Below are 21,770 nucleotides of genomic sequence, written 5' to 3'. Positions count from 1 at the left end.
CCCAGAGATGGTCCCACCCACAAGGGGCCTTTCCTCCTTGATCACTAATTGAGAAAATGCCTTACAGTTGGATCTCATGGAGGCATTTCCTCAACTGATGCTCCTTTCTCTGTGATAACTCCAGCTGTGTCAAGTTGACACAATACTAGCCAGTACACTAGCCCAGGCTACTACTATACCCAACAAAACTCTCAATTACTATAATGGAAAAACCAAGATATTTCATGACAGAAACAAATTTACACAATATCTTTCCACAAATCCAGCCCTACAAAGATAGATGGAAAATGCCAACACAAGGAGGGAAACCACACCCTAGAAAAAGCAAGAAAGTAATCTTTCAACAAACCCAAAAGAAGATAGCCACACAAACATAAAAATAACAGGTTGCAACAAATCACTATTCTTTAATATCTATTAACATCAATGGGCTCAATTCCCCAGTAAAAAGACATAGACTAAGAGACTACATACATAAATGGGACCCAGGATTTTCCTGCATACAGAAAACGCACTTCAGTGTCAAAGACAGACTCAGAATAAAGGGCTAGAAAACAATTTTCCAACCAAGTGGTCCCAGGAAACAAGCTGGAGTAGCCATTCTAATATAAAATAAAATCAACTTTCAACCAAAAGTTATGAAAAAGGGTAAGAAAGTACACTTCATACTCATCAAAGGAAAAATCTACTAAGAAGAACTCTCAATTCTGAACATCTATGCTCCAAATGCAAGGGCAGCCACATTCATAAAAGAAACTTTAGTAAAGCTCAAAGCACACATTGCACTTCACACAATAATAGTGGGAGATTTCAATACTCCACTCTCATCAGTGGATAGATCATGGAAACAGAGACACAGTGCAACTAACAGAAGTTATGAACCAAATGGATTTAACAGATATCTATAGAACATTTTATCCTAAAACAAAAGAATATACCTTCTTCTCAGCACCTCATGGTTCCATCTCCAAAACTGACCATATAATTGGTCACAAAACAGGCCTCAACAGATACAAGAACATTGAAATAATCCCATGCAACCTATCACATCACCATGAACTAAGGCTGTCCTTCCATTGAAACAAAAAGAACAAAAAGCCCACATATGCATGGAAGCTGAACAATGTCATAAAATATCCATTAAAATGTTAGATACTGGGCAGAAATTGCCTATCTCTCCTGCAGAGCTGTACTTTTCTTGAAAGGACACAAGTTACAGGCTAGGACAGCTTAGTTCTGCTGAGACAGAATAAGCCAATCCTTAATAATTCCTGTTTTTCAAGGTCTGTCAGAATATCCTGGGCCAGAAGGCTAAAGACTAATGCTCATACTCCCTGACATACTGGGGCTGTATAGGTAGGCAGCTTGTCTTAGTTCTGGAAGCTGTGCTAGGCTTCCTATATTTTCAGATAATATTGGTCATCTCGGATTTCTGACAGGGTTGAAAGACTTATAGTCTCATGAATAACCCAGGTTATTTAGCACTGAAAGAGTATATTTGAGAAGATAGTTTTCAGATAGTATACAAGCCAACCAGAACATAATATAAGGATCTCTAAGTGTTTTTAAAATTAGGATAGATAACAGAGTGTTCTATTTAATTGTCAAAGATGATGGACTAGATGTTAGGTGTATTTTATACTTTATAACTTACAAAATGGTAATAACTGTGTTCAATTTATATTTGAGAGGAAAGAGCCTTTTAATTGGACAAAAAGGGGCTTCCTTTTTGTGCATAGCCCTTGTTGTGCATAGCCCTGGTGCTGTTTGTATTTTGATGCTAATTCTGCTTTCCCATGATGGGCTGCCTGGAATGAGGAGTGAATAATATACTCCAGGTGACTTCCTGGGAACCTTCCCCTAATGAATAAAGATTTCTAGGAACCAATCACCAGGCAGGCGGGACTTCTGGGTTGGAGAGGCAGGAAAAGGTGTCTTGGTTTTTTTGGACAGGAGACAGGTAAAGGGCAAAATGTAGCGAGCAGAGGACGCCGTTTCAGGTGGTGGATCCATTGAGATCTGCTACCAGAGGATTTAACTTAGAATGGCTTACAAATTAGGATGCTAGTTGCTGTGCCTAGCAATTGTGTTACCTGTTAGTTCTGAAAACAATAATAATAATGATAATAATAATAATAATGGTGGGGAGGGAGCAGGCTTTAGAGAAACAAGCCTTCAAGGAAGATGCTCACCCAGCGGTAGAGTCCATTTCTCCTAGCAACTTCACCCAGCCTCTTAACTTCCAGTCACTTTCAAAAGCCTGTAGCCCCTTGGTTCACACTTTCACAATGCACTCTCCCCTACACAGAAAATCCATTTGGTCCCATCCAATCTCCTAGCCCAAGCTGTGAACACAGTGGGTAAAGAACCAGCTGTGAAATTTGGACAAATTGCCTTCTCACTGAGAAGAGAAAGGAAAAGGCAACAGATGGTTAATAACATTAAACACTAGTCACCTGCAAAGAAAATGGTATCTAGAAGAATTATTCATTTTGCTAAGGTCATTTAAAAAAAAAAAACTAGAGGATTGATGGCTTTTTTAGAAGACACTAGAAACCATATACCTTTGATTAGAATGAGTGATTTAGTAGGTAATAATGTACTATAGAGTTTATTTTAAACAACTCACATTTATACCATAAGTTAAATTTTTCAACAAACCACCTCTCATGATAAGTTTCTCATCATTCAGCATGGTAGAATATGAAAGCTGATGTGATCCCTAGACTCCCAGTACCCGGAGCTCTTAATATCTGTAACTTAAACAGTGCTGTCCTGAACCGTAGTGAACAAAAGGTAAGACTTTAAAAATAAGTAGTATTCATCGTACCTTTAATATTTTAATATTTTATTCCTTTAATCTTTTGCACAAAATTTGCAAAATTTGATTTTAAAATATCCATTAAAATGTTGGATAGTTTAATTACATTCTCTTTTTAAGTATCATTTTTTAAAATCTAACATTAGTAGATAATAAACTTGTTTAAATACTGTAGACTCTGTCAAGATTTTATATGTATAAAATTTTATATGTATGTGTATGTGTATGTGTATGTAGCTTTACCAGCTACAGCTAGGATCTCAGTGAGCTCTAAGAAATTAACTGTCTTCTCTCACTCTGTAACGATAGAGAGCAAAAGGCACTATAGATTTCTTTTTGGTAAATGTGCTTATAATAAAAATATAGATTCTTTGCTATACTCTTACTTTTTTAAATTATTATCATTACTTCTTTGAGAATGTTATTGACTCTGTTATAATCAAATATGCATCCTCCACTTCTCTTCCTAAGTCTCTCAGATCCAGCTCCTGCCTACCTACCTACCATCTCCCAACTTCTTGTCCATAGGTGGGATTTTGTTGTTGTTGTTATGTCTGTTGTTGTTTCTGTTATTGTTGCTTCATTTTGTTTCGCTTTTTATTAAGCCACTATATCCAGTTTATGCTGGTGTGTAGCTATCCATTGGAATATGTTCAACCTATCATGTCCTTGCCCTTAGGGGGAAAAAAAAAAAAAAAAAACAGACTCCCCCTTCTCCACAACGCACCAACCAAATAGCTCCTCAGTTAAGGATGAGGGGCTCATGAGCCCTTCCCAATTCCGTGCTAGAATGTTGACTGATTTGATCTTATACAGGTATTGTGCAGGCAACCACAGTTACTGGGAGTTCTGTCGTATCCGGAAGACACTGGCTTGCCATGGTAGCAGGAGGAAGCTTCCTAGCCATTGCTAACTTGATTTTGCCATGTCCTGTGACCATTGTATGCAGTATCTTCAGCAGTAGGGTTTTACTATCAAGGTCTGATTGACAATAGCCTGTACTGTTTGGGGTAGGGTATTACTGTACACCCTTGACTCTAAGGAAATATCTCACACCTGTAACTGGGCTTTTAATTTGGGAGGAGCATTATACATTAATAGTGTAATTACATTTAAGTTCTTCTATATGAATATGTATTATATATATATATACATGTCTTAAGAAATAAAATAATACATTAACATATGGCTTTTGAAGCATCTTTAGTGTTATTTTCCATCTCAAACCCTCCTCTACTCTCCCATCCTTCTCCCCACTTAAACTTCTCTCCTCATTATTTCTCTTTTATCCTATTGAAACTTCCAAAAGCAATGCTTTTAATTTTTTGAAAACCATTTATTCTGGTAGTTTCTCTATTACTTAAACAATGTAGTGTGATTCTAATTAATAATTGATCATGTAAAATGATTGTGTGGTGCATGTTCATGTATATGCACACATATACAGACATGTGTGAACATGCATGTGAAGTTTGGAGAGCCACCTCAGGGATCATTTCTTGGGACCATTCTACTTTGCTTTCTGAGACAGTCTTTCATATGCCTGCAACTCACTGATTAAACTAAGCTGACTGGTCAGCCAAATCCAGTTATCTGCCCTTCCCTGTGTTCTCTGGGCTGTGATTACAAGTGTGCACCACCATGCCTGGATTTTTAACATGCATTTTAGGGATTGAACTCAGCTCCTTGTGCCTGAATAGCAAGCACTTTATGGTGTTGCATGTAACTTTAAAAAGCCACACTTCTGCCTTCTCAGGAGCTCTGCCTGCACTCCTGGCTAGGCTCCAAGATCAGTCACTGTCAATCTCTCTCAGTTCTGCCAACAGCCAACTGGCCATTTTTCCCCGGAGCTGCAAGCACTCCCCCAACCTCTTATGCCTAGCTTCCTCATTGCACCAACAACCACCACCACCTCCCCTCTCCCTGCTATCCTCTTTCTCCTCCTGCCCTCCTTAGGCCCTCAGATGGAAAACACTAGACAGTTTTATTATTTTAAGACTAGCCAGATAACTCAATGACTGGGTGAAGAATTTCCTGCCCTAATCTTAGCAGCTAGCTCCCTCCATCCTCCAAGTCTGGTGCCTCAAGATCTCCATGACTGTAGCTTACTCCTCATTCCAAAGCCTGGTCTGAGTCCTCTCCTCTTTTCCTGTGTCACTTCTATTCCTCCTGGAACCCAGAAGTTCCACCTTTTTTTCTTTTGCCCAGCAATTGTCTTCTGCCTTTTTAATTGACACAATTAAGAACCAATTAGGAAACAACACCTCCCTCTACATTGTGGACTAAGCTTTATATCCAACCAAGAAATATTACTTAGTGCTGTTTTGGTATATCAAATTATCTTGTACCAACACAGTTTTTTTTTTTCTCCCCTTCACTTTTGGATGCAATATGGGTTGTATTTTTTTATTTTCCTTCTATATTTGCATGCCTAGTCACTGACTTTTTTTCCAATTTAGCGTGTGTGTGTGTGTGTGTCTGTGTGTCTGTGTGTCTGTGTGTCTGTATGGTGGAGGGGCACATGTGCTATAGCCCATTCTGTTAATCAGAAGAAAACTTAGGGAATCAATTTCAAATTGCTTATTCAGCAAGAACCTTTGCCCACTTTGCCATCTAGCCAGCTCTTTCCAGATGATAGACATAGTCAAGCTTACCTTTTTGTTATTTTTACATTCCTATAGATATTATTAAATTTCACCCTGGAAGTTTAAGTGTGTGATCCTTTATTGGTACTGCTTTCGATGAGATCAGGTGTGTTCAAGGTGCTCTAGCCACAGGAGTGTGTGTGTGTGTGTGTGTGTGTGTGTGTTTAATTTTTAAGGATACACACATGCACACGTGCACACACACATTTTTATATATATATATATATATATATATATATATATATATTATGTATGTATATACATACATATATATAATCGCAGGTCCAGGGACCAACAAACCTACTCTGCTGTCCCATGCCTCAGACTGAGCTTTCCCACCTTTGGAGCAGTGTTGGGGGGGTTCCTTATAGCCCAACACCTGCCCAGCGATGGCATGGGTTAAGTACAGTTGAGTCTTGCCTCCCTGAGCTGCTGTGGCCTGTGGAGGATCTGACGTGGGACCCACAACCTACACACACACACACACAATTTTGTGCACTTGAGTATACTACCTTGCAGATGCTACAAAAGGGTGTTGGATTCCCTGGAGCTGGAGTTAAAAGTGAGAAAAGTCTGTGTGGGTTTTCTGCAAGAATAGTATGTGCTCTTAACTGCAGAGCCATCTCTCCAGTTCTGGGTGTTTGATAGATTGTGGCATCTACTTAAGGGTAACTAGTTCCCAGGAATGCACAGAGATTCTTCTGAATACTCTACCCAAATGAGGTTCCTGGTCTGGAGAGGAGGAAGCAGAGAGCGAAGCTTTCCCCAGATCCCTCCTCTGGGCTCAAAGTACTATTTCCTTTATATTTTTTTTCTACATGATTCCTTTCCTAGCTTCAGGAGCCTTCTGACCAGTGCTCTGCTGAACATATGATAATGTTCTTCTTACAGAGCTCCTGAATTCCCTCTATGCTACTCTGATCTCTCCTCTCCTCTGCTCGATGGACCCTAGCTTCCGTAGTCTCTCTGGACTTAATCTTAAGTTTACTTCCATGACCTGAAATCTTTCTCACAACAGTGAGCTGAGACAACACTGTCTGTACCCCATTTCTCCTGGATCATTCTCCTTTGTCCCCTGGCATCTAATGTCTTGAAAATATTGCTTTATATAGTTTGTCTTATTTTTTTTAACTTGGGTAGAAGAATAAGTTCAATCTTTGTCTTGCCACCTTGATAGAAGCAGAAGTTCTTCCATTGCCTTTTAGTGTTTAATACTGAGGCATCCAAAGCTGCACTGGTTTGTGTTTTGTGCATAATTGATTTAGGGGCCCTTCCTTTGAATGCTAGTACTCTGAAACATCTTGACATTTTCATGATATAGGCCTGGTTTTTATTCATTTCAGTTGGTTCTCTGTGGGTGCTACCTGTCTGTAGCTTTAATCTCTGGGTAATTGAAAGGAGTCTTTTTTAGGTAACTTCCTCCCGTTGACTTTTTCCTATTGTTTTCTTCTGCTCTACAGTTAGCTGAGTGGGAAGCTGCAGTGTCACTGCTCTTCATTGTTTGGCAATTCCTTTTTTCTTCAAGAAATTAGTTTATCTCTCATTCAGTTTCTCTTCCTAAAGTATTTTCTGCCACTGTCTATGCTTTCTGGATTATTTGCTTCTTTGGTATTTCTCTTTGACTTCTATTAATTATGATATAAACTTTTCTCCAAACACTGCACTGTAAAAATGTTACATACATGTGTTTGTGCAGCTTCATGTGGGCACAGGCGTGGGCACATGTTGGTAAGGGTGCATTCACACACAGAACGTGCATAGAGGTCAGAGGACAACTTCCGATGTCTGTCCTCAGGCGCCTCCTAACTTTTGCTTGAGGCTGGGTCTCCAGTTGGCCTAGATCTTTCTTACCAAGTAGTTCAGGCTAGCTGGCTCAACACTTCCCATAGATCTCTTTGGCTCTCCCTCCCATTTTACTATCTCTAAAATTACAGATACATGCCATAAAATTTGAAGTTTCTTTCTTTTCCTTTTCTTTAGTTTTAATTGTATTTATTTTACATCCTGACCAAAGTTTCCCCTCCTAGCAATTCTTCTCCCCACCATTCACTCCTCCATTTCTCTTCAAAAAAGAACTAGCCTCGATGGATATCAACCACCCATGGCATATCAAGTTGCAGTAAGACTGCACACTTTCTCTTTTATTAAGGCTAGGCAAGGCAACCCAGTAGGGGAAAGGGTCCCAAGGGCAGGCAATAGAGCCAGAGACAGCTCCTGCTTCCACTGTTAGGAGTTCCACAAGAAGATCACACTATATAACTATAAATATGTGCAGAGGGCCTAGGCCAGGTTCATGCAGACTCCCTGGTTGGTAGCTCAGTCTCTGTGATCCCCTATGGGCTCACGTAGGGTTATTCTGTGGGGGTTTGTGATGTGCTTGATTCCTCTGGCTCCTCAAATCCTCCCTCCTCATTTTCCATAGGATTCCTAAGATCTCATGTTCGGTTGTGGGCCTCTGAATCTGTTTTCATCAGTTGCTGGTGAAGCCACTCTGATGACAGTTGGGCTAGACACAAATCTACAAGTATAGCAGAATATCATTAAGAATCATTTCTTTTTTTTTTTTTTTTTTTTTTTTTTTTTTGCGATTCATGTTTGGTTCTATTCTAGGTCTCTGGACTATCCAGCCTCTGGGTCCTGGCTGTCCAGGCAGTGTAAGGGGTAGGTTCCCTTTCATAGAATGGGTCTCAAACTGGACCAGTCATTGGTTGGCCACTCCCACAATTTCTGTGCCATTTAACACCAGTACATCTTGTAGGCAGAGCAAATTGTAAGTCAAAGGTTTTATGGCTGGGTTGGTGTCCCAATTCTTCCACTGGAGGGCTTGTCTGGTTACAAGAGACAGCTAGTTCAAGCTCCGTCTCCCCCATTGCTAGGGGTCTTATCTCGAGTATCCATTACCCTAGGTTTTTCAGCTCATCCAAGAGATGCCCCCTCCCATATCTATTCTGTTTCCTCAGTAAGATTCGCATGCCCTCCCCACCAAATATTTGGATTTTTTTTTTTGCAGGTTCTAGAAATTCAGACTCAGATCTTCATGTGTGCATGGTAAGTACTTTCCCAACTGAGCCATCTCTCTCTCCAGACTGCCAACCACTGTTTTAAAGAAAAAACCCTCAAAATGAGCCTGGATCATGTTATCATTCCAGAGAACAAAGAAGCTATCAGCGATTACTAATATTTTATCAGAAGGATTCCAGAGCCAAACCTACTAGAGAAAAATGGGATAAGGTAAGCTTTAATAAAACAACAACAACAAAAAAAGATTGGGAGAGTAAGAAAAAGTAACATGAGGTAGATATGACCAGAATATATTATATATATTATGAAAATGTCGTAATGGAGCCCATCATTTTGTATAATTGATATGAGAAAAACTGTTATTTGAAAAGAAAAATTAATAATTAGAAAACACAACTAAACTCATAGGCAAAATAAAGAAGCAAAGCCCAACATAATTGATCACCCTTTAAGAATAATAAAAAGTCATTCATCATAGGCAGTTGTTCATCATTCAGAAACTGGCAGGGGGAAAGAACAAAGCACTTATAATCTTTCTTTCATGTAATCTAATATTAAATGAGGGTAGGATATGCTTTCAGGTGTCCTCTGAGAGGCTTTACCAGCAACTGACTGAAACAAATGCAGAAACGTACAGTTAACCATTGGATTGAGGTTGGGCACCAATATGGAAGAGTTAGAGGAAGGACTGAAGGAGCTGAAGGGGATTGCAACCCTATAGGAAGAACAACAGTGTCAACTAACTGGACCCCTCAGAACTCCCAAAGACTAAGCCAAAAACCAAGGAGCATACATGGGCTGATTTATGGCCCTGAGAAACATGTGTAGCAGAGGACTGCCTTGTACAGCTTCAGTGAGAGAGGATACACTTGATCCTGTGGAAACTTGATGCTCCAGGGAAGAGGGATGCTGGTGGGGGTGAGGTGGGGGTAAGTGAAGGAATGCACCCTTTCAAAGGTGGGGGAAGGGGGATGAAGAACCCGAGGAGAGGGTACCAGGAAGGGAGGCAACTTTTGGAATGAAAATAAATAAAACAACTTAATAATTTTAAAAAGTCACTTTAATGAACTATTCCAAATAGCCAATGGAGGACTGATAGAATAGTTCAATTTTACAATACTAATCCATTGATAAATGAGCATCAATGACTGTTAACATAAGAAATCAAAGGACGTTATCTGTATCCAAATGTAAAAATACCTGCACATTTTTCTTTTCAAAACATGTCAACCCGTACTAAGACCCAGAATCTCCAACAACATAGGTTTTTGTCACACTCTTTGGTTGCCCACCAGATTTAGTTGTTAAGTCCCTATTACTGAAGACACCACATGCCTCAGTTGCTATGTGTAGGGAAATCAGCTGGAACAGAGCCAGAAGTATGCTACCTGCTGGCCAGCTTTCATAGTGCTGACAGTAGACACATGAGTTACTGAAGAAGAAAAAGCATCAACAATTTTATCCAGCTGTGAACTTCATGATCCACAACATCAGTCAAACAGGTTATGCCCACTAGTGCAAGAGTGGCGTAACTATTCTGAGAATAACTAGCCGTTTTCTTATTGGAATGGAGGCCAGTTCCACACAAGGAATTTCACACCCATAACTACAAATCCAGTCAAAACCCCATGAATAAGGAATTCTCCGGCCATGGTATGAACTTACTACTGTTATTTAGCTAAATTAGTGGTTCTCAACCTGTGGGTACAACCCTTTCAGGGGGTCACCTAAGACCATTGGAAAACACAGATATTTACATTGTGATTCATATCAGTAGCAAAATTACAGTTATGAAGTAGCAATGCAAATAATTTTATGGCTGGGGGTCATTACAACATGAGGAGCTATAATAAAGGGTCACAGCATTAGGAAGGTTGAGAACCACTGAGCTAAATTGCCATGGTGCCAAGCTGTCCTTTAAATATGTTTCTATAAATAAGTAACTGGGAGTGTCAAGTTTACTCAAAGAAGATTCTCCTTGTGGAGAAATATGTCAGCTCAAGGTTCTGAGAATAAATGACAGTTGAGTGTTGAGCCCTAAACAAGGCTCAGGGATCACCTTCAAAGAAGGAGCAGAAAGAATGTAAGAGTCAGAACACAGTGAGAATAGCTATGAAATGTCTTTGGGGCATGGCACAGCCAGAGCAATCACAATCCCACAGCAGCTGTGGCCTATCAGCTGTTAATCACCAACCAAGAAGGCGCTTATGTGACCTGACCACTTCCTGCTTTACTTACTATTGGCTACGGATATACTCTGGGGTGGAGCATTCATTGCCTCAGTTTTGTATCACTGAGGAAACCGCCTGGTTCCAGTGAATATTTCCAAATCCAGGGTCGCACAGATGATTTTGGTTAAACTCAGTTAATTTCAGAGACAAACAAAACTCTTTCTAAGTTGTGAATTTGGTAAAGAGACTTGTAGCTGGGAAATAGGAGAGAGGTTATACAGGGTGGTGTTACAATAATCAGAATGTGCTTTGTAACATCTATGAAGCTGTCAAAGTACAAACTCAAAACTTGTTTGTTTAATTTTCTTTTTTTTTCTTTTTTTTTAATTTTTAATATTTTTTATTACATATTTTCCTCATTTACATTTTCAATGCTATCCCAAAAGTCCCCCATACCCTCCCCACCACTTCCCTACCACCCATTCCCATTGTTTTGGCCCTGGCGTTCCCCTGTACTGGGCATATAAACTTTGCGTGCCCAATGGGCCTCTCTTTCCAGTGATGGCAGACTAGGCCATCTTTTGATACATATGCAGCTAGGGTCAAGAGCTCCGGGGTACTGGTTAGTTCATATTGTTGTTCCACCTATAGGGTTGCAGATCCCTTTAGCTCCTTGGATACTTTCTCTAGCTCCTCCATTGGGAACCCTGTGATCCATCCAATAGCTGACTGTGAGTATCCACTTCTGTGTTTGCTAGGCCCCGGCATAGTCTCACAAGAGACAGCTATATCTGGGTCCTTTCAGCAAAATCTTGCTAGTGTATGCAATGGTGTCAGNGTTTGGAAGCTGATTATGGGATGGATCCCTAGATATGGCAATCTCTAGATGGTCCATCCTTTTGTCTCAGCTCCAAACTTTGTCTCTGTAACTCCTTCTCTGGGTGTTTCGTTCCCAACTAAGAAGGGGCACAGTGTCCACACTTTGGTCTTCGTTCTTCTTGAATTTCATGTGTTTAACAAATTGTATCTTATATCTTGGGTATCCTAAGTTTTAGGCTAATATCCACTTATCAGTGAGTACATATTGTGTGAGTTCCTTTGTGATTGGGTTACCTCACTCAGGATGATGCCCTCCAGGTCCATCCATTTGCCTAGGAATTTCATAAATTCATTCTTTTTAATAGCTGAGTAGTACTCCATTGTGTAAATGTACCACATTTTCTGTATCCATTCCTCTGTTGAGGGGCATCTGGGTTCTTTCCAGCTGTTTGTTTAATTTTCAACCCGGATGTGTCCTAGCCTTTAGGTCACACTTATAGGAGATATATAGAACAGAGGAATGTGCTGAAGTATACCACAAGGGTACAATCACCAAATCTTCTCCTATGGTAAATCCTCATTTGTTCAACACTGCATACAAAAGAGAGCAATTTTAAAGTGAATCAACTAACTACAAGAAATGAACCTAATCTAGAGTTCATGAAATGGCTCATGAGGTGTAGATTCCAGGTAAAGCAAGGTGCTATAATACAAATCTCTAATGCCAGTGTTGCTGGCTGTAATCCCAGCACTCATGAGTGTTGAGATTGGGGGCATAGATGAGGAATTCCCAGAAGCTCACAAGTCAAATAACTTGGCACACACCACAGTGACCAAGAGACCCTGTCTCCAACATGGAAGACAAGGCCTCAGACCTGAGGTTGTCTTCTGGCTTCCATGAACACGTGTGTGTGTCTGCCTTCACATATGTAAACAGGTACAGAGAGAGAGAGAGAGAGAGAGAGAGAGAGAGAGAGAGAGAGAGAGAGAGAGAGAGAAACATATGTACAAAGATTCTTTTAAAGAAATGAACTTAATCTAGAGCTCTTTTCAAACAAAATGAAACAGTCATATTATAAAACAGTTGAAAATTTGAATACTAGATATTAAACAATATTATAAAAACTATTGTTAATTTATTTTAGTTAGGGCAATACTATTGTGGTAATAATTTCAAAGAGCCAGTATCTTTTAGAAAACCATGATACAGCACACAAGTCAAATGAAATGACATCTGGTATTTTCTTCAGAGTAAAATAGGAGGGGGCCATGATGAAAGTCCTATAGGACTCAAGATAGTCTGTTAGTTGCTAACTATTGATACTAAGCTGTGGATATATAGATCAAAAAATATATATAGATAATTTACCAGCCTGTGGAAGTATTTTCTCTGGGGCAGTTTAGCTATAGTCTTCTCCCTAGGGAGAAAAGTCCTGGATATGGAATTTATTCAGAGGGGATGAGGGAAGCATTCAAAGGGTCCTGTCTTCCATTGTGTGCTACATCCACTCCAGTAGTGACACGCATGACAGGTCAAAAGCCTGGATGCAGTCCTGAGGCAAAGAGTTTCACGGAAACTTAGTCTCCTGGAACTGTGCCATTCCATAGCACGTATGCTCCAATTTTGTCCTTGCGAATGGATCTGTGTGCTTCCTTTCAGTATTGTTTTGTTATAGGTGCCTCCAAGCAATGACTTGCCAAATACCTAAGCAAAATTGAACTTTGTTTCCTGGCCTTCTCCAATGCCCTAGGTAGTCCGTGAGCCAACCCTGGGCTTGGAATTCAGTAAGAATGTTGCGTATTCAGTGACATTCAGAATTGCCTCTAGTATTCTAAGAGAGATAGTGAAAGAAATCAGGCTTTACTATCTACTACAGAGAGTTAGAAATTTCAAGGCAAGCTTAGCAACACTAGATTTTATATATGGCAGACTACATTACTTATTAGTAGAAAGTGCCCCCCCACACACAATCACTTAGAATAAAAGCCAAGTCACTCCCTTATACAGGAATTTACAATGGTTTAGGAAGTAGATAGGGCTGTGGTTTTAGAGTATTGCATTATTCATGAGAAGGTTAGCTAGAGTAGAACTCCCTAATTAGAACCATGACTTGGGCATGAAAGCCCTTGCCCTGGGAGTGTAAGGACCTCATTTGTACCTTGCCTATGTGTCACCTAACTTCCCTATTTTCTTCTATATAAAAAGTTTGATGCTCGATTTGACAATTACATTCAGATCCACACTCCCAGTGTCCAGTATGTCACCCCATTATTGCCCTCTATGCCCATCTGTCTGAGACTCTGATTCGCACGGATTGAAGAGGGCCCACTGAGCCCAGTCAGTGACAGAATGGCACCCTGTAGAAATTGTTTCTTGTGCCTTGGTTTCACCTTAGCCACTTCTCTGCCCTCTATATATTGTTTCCATGAGTTTCTCTAAATAACAAATAGTCCATGTCATTCAAGAGGACGGAACCCTCTCCTCAAGATCCTGGCATCCATGTGTCTGTCTCTTTACAGAAGCTCAATTCAGTAAGGGCCCCGTTCCGGTTTTAGTTCCATGCTTTTTGCCTATCCTCAGAACTTCTGGGTCCATCTAAGTTCTTCAGTGCTGATGCTTGCTCACGGGAGAGAGTGGGTTTGACTCTGGTGAATGCCCTTCTGGTCCTCCCTCGACATCACTCTCAGACAATCTGGAATGGTCCTCCCTTGACATCACTCTCAGACAATCTGGGATGGGACTTCCTGTAGCACTAGGTCAAGCACAAATCCTTATCCTGTTTTTAATCTTCTAAACATTGATTTAAATAACTTACCCTTTAATATCTTCTCCTTCTCTTTGAGGCCCTAGAATGAAGATATTTAAAATACACACAAGGCCAATGAAAATAGATTTAACTAGAAGTTCAGTTAGGATACTGATAGGAAAAGACTGATCAGCTTGGCTTGTATACTTGCATATGTAACAGAAGGGTGTACACAAAAGTGATTATGAGTAACGTTGACAACTGTCATTTTTTATTGTAACATGTGGCTGGAGGTTAAAGGCATGCTCTACAAAGAAAATTGGAAAATGTCTGGAGGCCAGAAATGGATCTGTGATGAATGTGCTATCAGCCCTTGTAAGCTGAATTTGAAATATTTGGGGCTCTAAGTTTCCTTCCTTCATATTGTTCATCTTGGTGGTTAAGTTTGTTTGGAAAGCCGTTTTTAAAAGATTCCACTGATAACCCAGGACCAGCTGAGGTGAGGGAAATCTGCTGATGTGGACCACTTAACATGTCCATTAGTACACCTTTCTCATCAGTTAACACCCAAGGGGTCAAGCCTTTAGTAGGAAAGTTGTTTATAAACTGGTAGCATTATTTTGTACATGGAAAGGACAGGCTGAAGTGGAGCTGGACAGAAGATTGTACAGTGCAGATTGGTACTTACTAGGAAGTAACCCAGCATTTGTAAGTACTTTGTAATTCAACCATGAACCACTAATCTGCCTACTGGAAACCGATGTAGAAGGTCTCAGTCTCTCTTGTAACCCATGAAGTATTGTTGAGAAGGCAAGTTTTTCAACATAATCCCTCCATGAAAAGGCATCATAATTATTATTTGAATGGTACTGTTCTGTGAAGCTTGTCATTATCTATTTCATATTTATTTGGGCATTAGGGAAGTGCATGTGTGTGCATGTGCACACACACACACACACATCCATTCATGGTCATATATGAAGGTCAGAAGACAACTTTTGGAGTCAGTTCTCTACTTTCACTGTGTGGATTGCAGGCTTGTTAATAAATTACGTCCATCTTTGCAGCCACTCAAATTAAATTTAATTAGTTGGCATGTGCGGCAAAGGTGATCAGAGGCCCTTTAATATGGCATACAAAATTCTCCATGAAAGAGATATGCAATGATCCATGTCTGCAGAGTCCAAAGACAAAACATGATCACTTAATTGTCTCCCAGATGCTTGCATCTGTGTTTGTATGCTGCCACAATGGGTCTTTATACATGCCAATAACGTTAATAAATAGCGATCACTGTCTCAATACACTCCTGTATTGTACTTTCATGTAAAATTTTTCATATAAAAGATTTAAATGTCTGTGATGGTTTGAATATAGTTGGCCCAGGGAATGGCACTATTAGGAGGTGTGACAATTTTAGAGTGGGTGTGGCCTTGTTGGTGGATGTATGTCACTGTGGGGGTGGGCTTTGGGATCTCTATGATCAAGCTCCACCCAGTGTGAAAAGAGACTCCTTCTTGACTGCCTGCAGAAGGCAGTCTCAAACCTGGATCAAGATGTAGAACTCTTGGCTCTTCCAGCACCATATCTGCCTGGATACTGCCATGCTTCCCACCACGATGATAATGAACTGAACCTCTAAAATTGTAAGACACACCCAACTAAATTTTTTTATAAGAATTATCTTGTTCATGGTGTCTCTTCACAGCAGTAAAATAGTGTCCTCCTTATACTAAACCAACATTTTCTTGAAAGGAAAGGGAGACAATTAACAACTTCATCAGCTAGTTTTGTTTGTACCCCTGTTACACTTTTAAGTGAGTGATAGGCAAGATAATGTCCTCATGCCCCAACCCCATGATGTGGTGATGTCCTTATTCCTATAATGGTAACTCTGGAGGCTTCTCTAATGGCACTCACCAATTGACTGACCTTAAGCCAGGAAATTATCCTGAATTACACAAGTGGGCTGCCTTTGACAGTGGAAGATGGAGCCATGGGGCCACAAAACAGGTTGCCAGCCTCTAACAGCTGGAAAGGGGAAGGAAACATATTGTCTCCTGGAACCTCCAGAGGAGACATAGATGTGCCAGCACTGTGAGTTTAGCATGGTGAAATCCATTTCAGACTTCTGACCTCAAGAATGATAAGATAATTGTGTTATTACTGTGTTATTATAAGCCACAAAATTCTTTGTTATGTCTTACAGCAGTTAGCAATTAACACAGACTACATCTATGTATTTTCTTTAAAATGATCTTTCTTTGACAAGGAGAAAATACAATAAATGGGCTGTTACCATGAAGTCTAAACTCACATGAATTGTAGAAAAGTCATTTGACATATCAAATGTGAAGTCTTTTAATATGGCCCAATGATAGAAACTAGATGTGGATATACCAAATCATAGAGAAAACATGTTAGACTTTCCAAGTGTTCTTTCTCACTTAGGTTTAATAAACAATTCCTGATTCTTTATAGGACCTTTGACTATATTATTTTTATATGCCTTCTGGATTCACCATATAATATATGTATTCTGGCTTATTTTTATATAAATCATTATTTTTTATTATTGATTGTCTCTTGAAAAATCATTATTCTGGAGAATAGTGGTATAGCTTAGAGGTAGGCTTAGCCACCATTTGCAAAACCTTGGGTTTAATCCTCAACAATGAGAAAAAAAATCTACCATCATACCACACTCAGGATATCTATCATCAAGACAACAAAACCCTTGAAATGTTTGCAAAGGACAAGGGAGAAAGGGACCTTTATACATTGGTCTTGGGAATTCAAATTAGTGTAAGCACTATAGAAATCTATATGGAAGTTACTTGAAAGCAAAATATAGCATCTGTAATACTCCAAGGTATATTACTGTAAGTCAAGAATCAAATCATATGGTCACCTGCTCCTCTCTGTTCCAGAGATTACTGCATCTTCTTGAGCCACCCTTGTCCCTTAGACATGATGGTGATGGCCATCAGATTTGCATGTATTGGGCACCTGGTTACCAGAGCTGCTGACTCATCTAACAAAGCGGAGATTGATGCCATCAATGACCCCTTCATTGACTCCCAACTACATAGTCTATATGTTTCAATATGACACTACCCATGGCAAGTTCAACATCACAATGAAGGCTGAGAATGGGAAGCTTGTCATCAATGGAAAGCCCAACATCATCTTCCAGAAATGAGATCCCACTAACATCAAATGGGGTGATGCTGGTACTGAGTATGCTATAGAGTCTACTGGCATCTTTACCACAGTGGAAAAGGCCAGGACCCACTTGAAGGATGAGGCCAAAAGAGGAATCACCTCTGCCGCTTGTGCTGATGTCCCCTTGTATGTGATGGGTATAAACCATGGGAAGTATAACAACTCACTCAAGATGCTCAGCAATGCTTCCTGCATCACCAACAGCTTAGCACCCCTGACCAAGGTCATCCCTGACAACTTTGACATCATGGAAGGACTCAGGACTACATTTCATGCCATCACTGCCACTCCGAAGACTGAGAATGGATCCTCTGGAAAGCTGTGGTGTGATGGCCATGGGACTGCTCAGAACATCATCCCTGCATCTTATGGTGCTGCCAAGGCTGCGGGCAAGGCCATCCCAGAGCTGCACAAGAAGCTCACTGGCATGGTCTTCCATGTCCCTACCACCAATGTGTCCATTGTGGATCTGACATGCCACCAAGAGAAAGCTTCTAACTATAATGACATCAAGAAGGTGATAAAGCTGGCATCCAAGGGCCCACTAAAGGACATGCTGGGCTACACTGAGGACCAGGTAGTCCCTTGTGACATCAAAAGCAACTCCCACTCTTCCACCTTTGCTGCTGGGGCTGGCATTGCTCTCAGTGACAACTTTGTGAAGCTCATTTCCTGGTATTACAATGAATATGGCTACAGCAACATGGTGGTGGACCTCATGCTCTATGTGGCCTCCAAGGAGTAAGAAGCCCTGGACCACCCAACCCAGAAAGGACACTGAGAGCAAGAGAGAAGCCTTTGTCTGCTAAGGAGTCCCAGTCCCAACTCAGCCCCTGACACTGACTATTTCTTGCACGGTTTCTGTTCCAGAATCTCTCCATAATAGGAGGAGCCGAGGGAGCCCTAATCTCTTGAATACCACCAAGAAAGTTCACTGTACCCCCCCCCCACACACACACACAAAGAATCAAATCCTATAACAGAAGTACCTGTGCATCTATGTTTATTGTGACATTATTCACAGTAGCCACATTGTGGAGTTATTGTAGATGTTCATCAATGTGTAAGTGGATAAAGAATTAATTTAAGATGTGTGTGTGTGTGTGTGTGTGTGTGTGTACTGTTCTTACTGACTGAATAGCACTCAATTGTTGTGTATCTACGTATATATGTATATGTACATATATATGCACATATAAGTAAATAGAGTCAGTAAAAACAAAACCAGGTGAGCCTACCAGCTACTGATGAAGCAGAGTCAGGACCAGCCCAGGCTACTGGGTGAATTAACATGTATCCCTGAGCAATTTAGTGCTACCCTGTCTCAAAGTAAATAGTATATACAGGAATAGAGAAATAGCTTAGTGATAGTGTTCCTGCTTAGCATTTATGAAGCTCTTGGTTCAAAGCTAAATTAATGAAACAGTGTTATTTCCAGAAAATGAGTAGAACTGGAGATTATCACGTTAGCAAAATAAACAAGACCAAAAAAATGATAATTGTTGATTGGTTTTTCTCATATGAAGAACCTGGATGTGATAGATAGTTGAGATTTTGCTTGTTTGTTCATTATTCTGTTCTTGTTTTGCTTTGTTTTGTCAACTTGATACAAGCTTGAGTCATGTGCAAAGAGGAGACATCGATTGAAAAAAACCTACCAGATTGGCCTATGGACAAGCCTTGGGCATTTTCAGGATTAACAGTTGATATAGAAAGGCTCAGCCTACTGTGGGCAGTGCTACCCCCACACAGGTGACCCTGGTTGTGGAAGAAAGAGAGTTGAGGGAGCTCTGAGCAGCAAACCAGTAAGTAGTGTTCCTCACGGTCTACACTTCGGTTCCTTACTCCAGGTTCCTGCCCTGCCCTCCCTCCATGATGGATTGAGAGCTATAAGTTAAAAATAAGCCCTTGCTCCCTCACATGGTTTTGGTTGTGATGCTTTATAACAGCAAGAGATAGAAAACTAGAACAGGAGGATAAGAAAAAGATAGCCTGAGTGGGAGCAGAGAGAGGGAAAGTGGAAAGGATAGGAAAATGGTGTTTAAAAACATGATCAGAGAGCATTACATCCATGTATGAAGGTGTCATAATGGACTCCCCTGTATTAACTACTTGTATCATTACTGTGACCAAGTACCTGACAAAAAGATACTTAAGGGGGAACAGAGTTACTTTAGCTTACAGTTTGAAGGGATACAGTCTTGTATAATGGGGAAGGCATGGTTGCATAAGCATGAGGCAGTTAGCCACACTGCACCTGCAATCAGGAGGCTAAAAGTAGACAGGACATGGATGAATCCAGGCTATCACACCTCAATACCTGACCCCAATGACTCCCTTCCTCCAGCAAGGCTCTGCCTTGTAAAGGTCACGTAACCCATCAGAAACAGCATTGCCATCTGAAGACTAAGTGTTCACACATGTGAGGATAACGAGGACATTTCCGATCCAAACCACAACACCACTCTTATGAGTTACAGTTAATATGAGTCAATGAAAAACTAGACAAACTACAGTTCTGCTTTTACAAATTAACGCTTGATATAATTTATGATACTATTAGAGATGCAATATGTCTTTACTAAATTCCATTGTCAAGACATTGTTAGGAGTAAGTAAGCTTTCTGAAGCATTCATCATGCAAATGTTATCCTGATGTGTGTTATAGGTTTAAACTGTTCTACCAGTGTATAACTGATATACAAAACTGTGCATATTTAAGACATAAAATAATATTTTTTTCATATTGCATACACTGAAGCCATCACTATAATTAATCTAAAAACTGTAATATATTTATTAAAATAGATATTTCTCCTAATTTTCCTTTGTGTCCCATTTGGAGCAGTGGAGAGCATTGCAGATATTGTACTATTGCTGACATATGGTCACTATGCTCTATAGAAGATCTCTAGAAATGATCCATTGACTATCAGTAACATTTTATGGTACCCCATAGCCTTTGATAACAGCCACTCTAATCTTCACTTTTATACATTTGAGTGACTAGTTATCACTGCTATCTCCAATGTACAGATGAACTCACTAAGGGTTAGTTGACTAAAGCGATGTGCCAGTGCCTCAAAATGAATAAAGAGAAGCAATGGACTCAAGGCACGGTTTCTTAGCTTCACAATCGAAACTTTCAGTCTACACTTAGTAAAGAAGTCTGAGCTGAATTCTTACTAAAGCTGACCAAGTTCCAGACGTCATCCCTGAGTGGTTCACTCTGGACTTTTTTCTCTTCTTCCCTGGGGTCTGATTCTTTAGTGTCTTTATTTTCCTAAAACCTGGTCCTGGTTTGTTTACTCTGAGATGCACCTCTTCCTTTGGAAGTGCAATCCAACACTTCTTTTTTCACTCAAAATAGTTGTGTTCTGGTGAACGGAGGCTAAGTATAGCACATGTCTCAGTCATTTCAATACAAAACAAATGATTACTGCACCTTGCAAAAGTCAGTTCATCCAGGAGGAGGAGTTGAGGCAGCAGTAGCCAGGTTGATCCCTTCATAACAGTCATAGTAGCTCCAGCAATAGGAGTAAAGTTAATATACTCAACTTAACTCTACCATATTACATGGTTCCCAGCCTTAGTGGGGTGCCTGTACAGTGTCCAGTTTGGTAGTTTCCTCAAGAATCACTGAGTTAAGATCACTCATAGCCACGTGTCACTGAATGCCTTTATGGGAGCAAACTGTGCCCAGCTCTGGACTGTGCCTCAGACCTAGCTGGAAAGCTGATTCTGGTTGATTACCATTCATCTCTTGTTTCTCCACGAATCTCAGCTGCAGCCACCATCCAACTTTTCTGTCTCAAGTCAGTGCTCTTCCATTTATCAGAACTACAGTTAGCCCTCTCATTTTTTCCCTCTGATTTGTATGTTCTGGACTTGGCAGCTTATGTGTATATTCTCAGCTCCTCAGAAAGCCTGTGTGGAGGTGTTGCTATGCTTGTTTGACAGGTGAGGAAGAAAAGGTTAGAAGAGTTGGATAACTGTTGTTACCCCTACCTACAAACATGTGCTGTGTGGATAGGAAGTAGGTCCAGTCTATCAAACTTCAAGGCCCACACCACACTAGCTCACTTCCTCCAGCAAGCTTCCACCTTTTGAGGGTTCCACAACCTTCCAAACCATCACCTTTGCATGTGCAAATACATGAACCTATGGGAGACATTCAGATTCAAACCAAAGTTCTGTAAGGTGTTCTGAACACAGAGATGAAGCATCGATTTCTTCCCAATATTGAAGGTCCAAGGCAAGTTTAAAAATGGAAACAGACTGTTATGTACAGGAAACCAAGTGACAGAAAACAGGAGACTCG

The 21,770-nt window shown here is 40.4% G+C and overlaps 1 protein-coding gene across 1 annotated transcript; it reads left to right on the top strand.

Moving 5' to 3' along the window:
* Positions 1-17,621: 17,621 nt before the first annotated feature.
* On the top strand, positions 17,622-18,194 carry LOC110292379 (glyceraldehyde-3-phosphate dehydrogenase-like). The gene is made up of 2 exons (XM_021159666.1): positions 17,622-18,026; positions 18,114-18,194. The coding sequence occupies exons 1-2, from the start codon at positions 17,622-17,624 to the stop codon at positions 18,192-18,194; spliced, it is 486 nt and encodes a 161-aa protein (XP_021015325.1).
* Positions 18,195-21,770: the final 3,576 nt, after the last annotated feature.

This window comes from Mus caroli, chromosome 4, assembly GCF_900094665.2.
Source record: "Mus caroli chromosome 4, CAROLI_EIJ_v1.1, whole genome shotgun sequence".
Taxonomy (NCBI): domain Eukaryota; kingdom Metazoa; phylum Chordata; class Mammalia; order Rodentia; family Muridae; genus Mus; species Mus caroli.
Note: the sequence above shows the minus strand (reverse complement) of the source record. Positions and strands in the feature narration are given on the sequence as shown.

Excerpts from the sequence above, each read along its gene's own strand:
- LOC110292379 (XM_021159666.1), top strand. The coding sequence starts at position 17,622 with ATGCTCAGCAATGCTTCCTGCATCACCAACAGCTTAGCACCCCTGACC. Across the intron at positions 18,027-18,113 it reads TGGGCTACACTGAGGACCAG|CTCATTTCCTGGTATTACAA; the intron begins GTAGTCCCTTGT and ends AACTTTGTGAAG.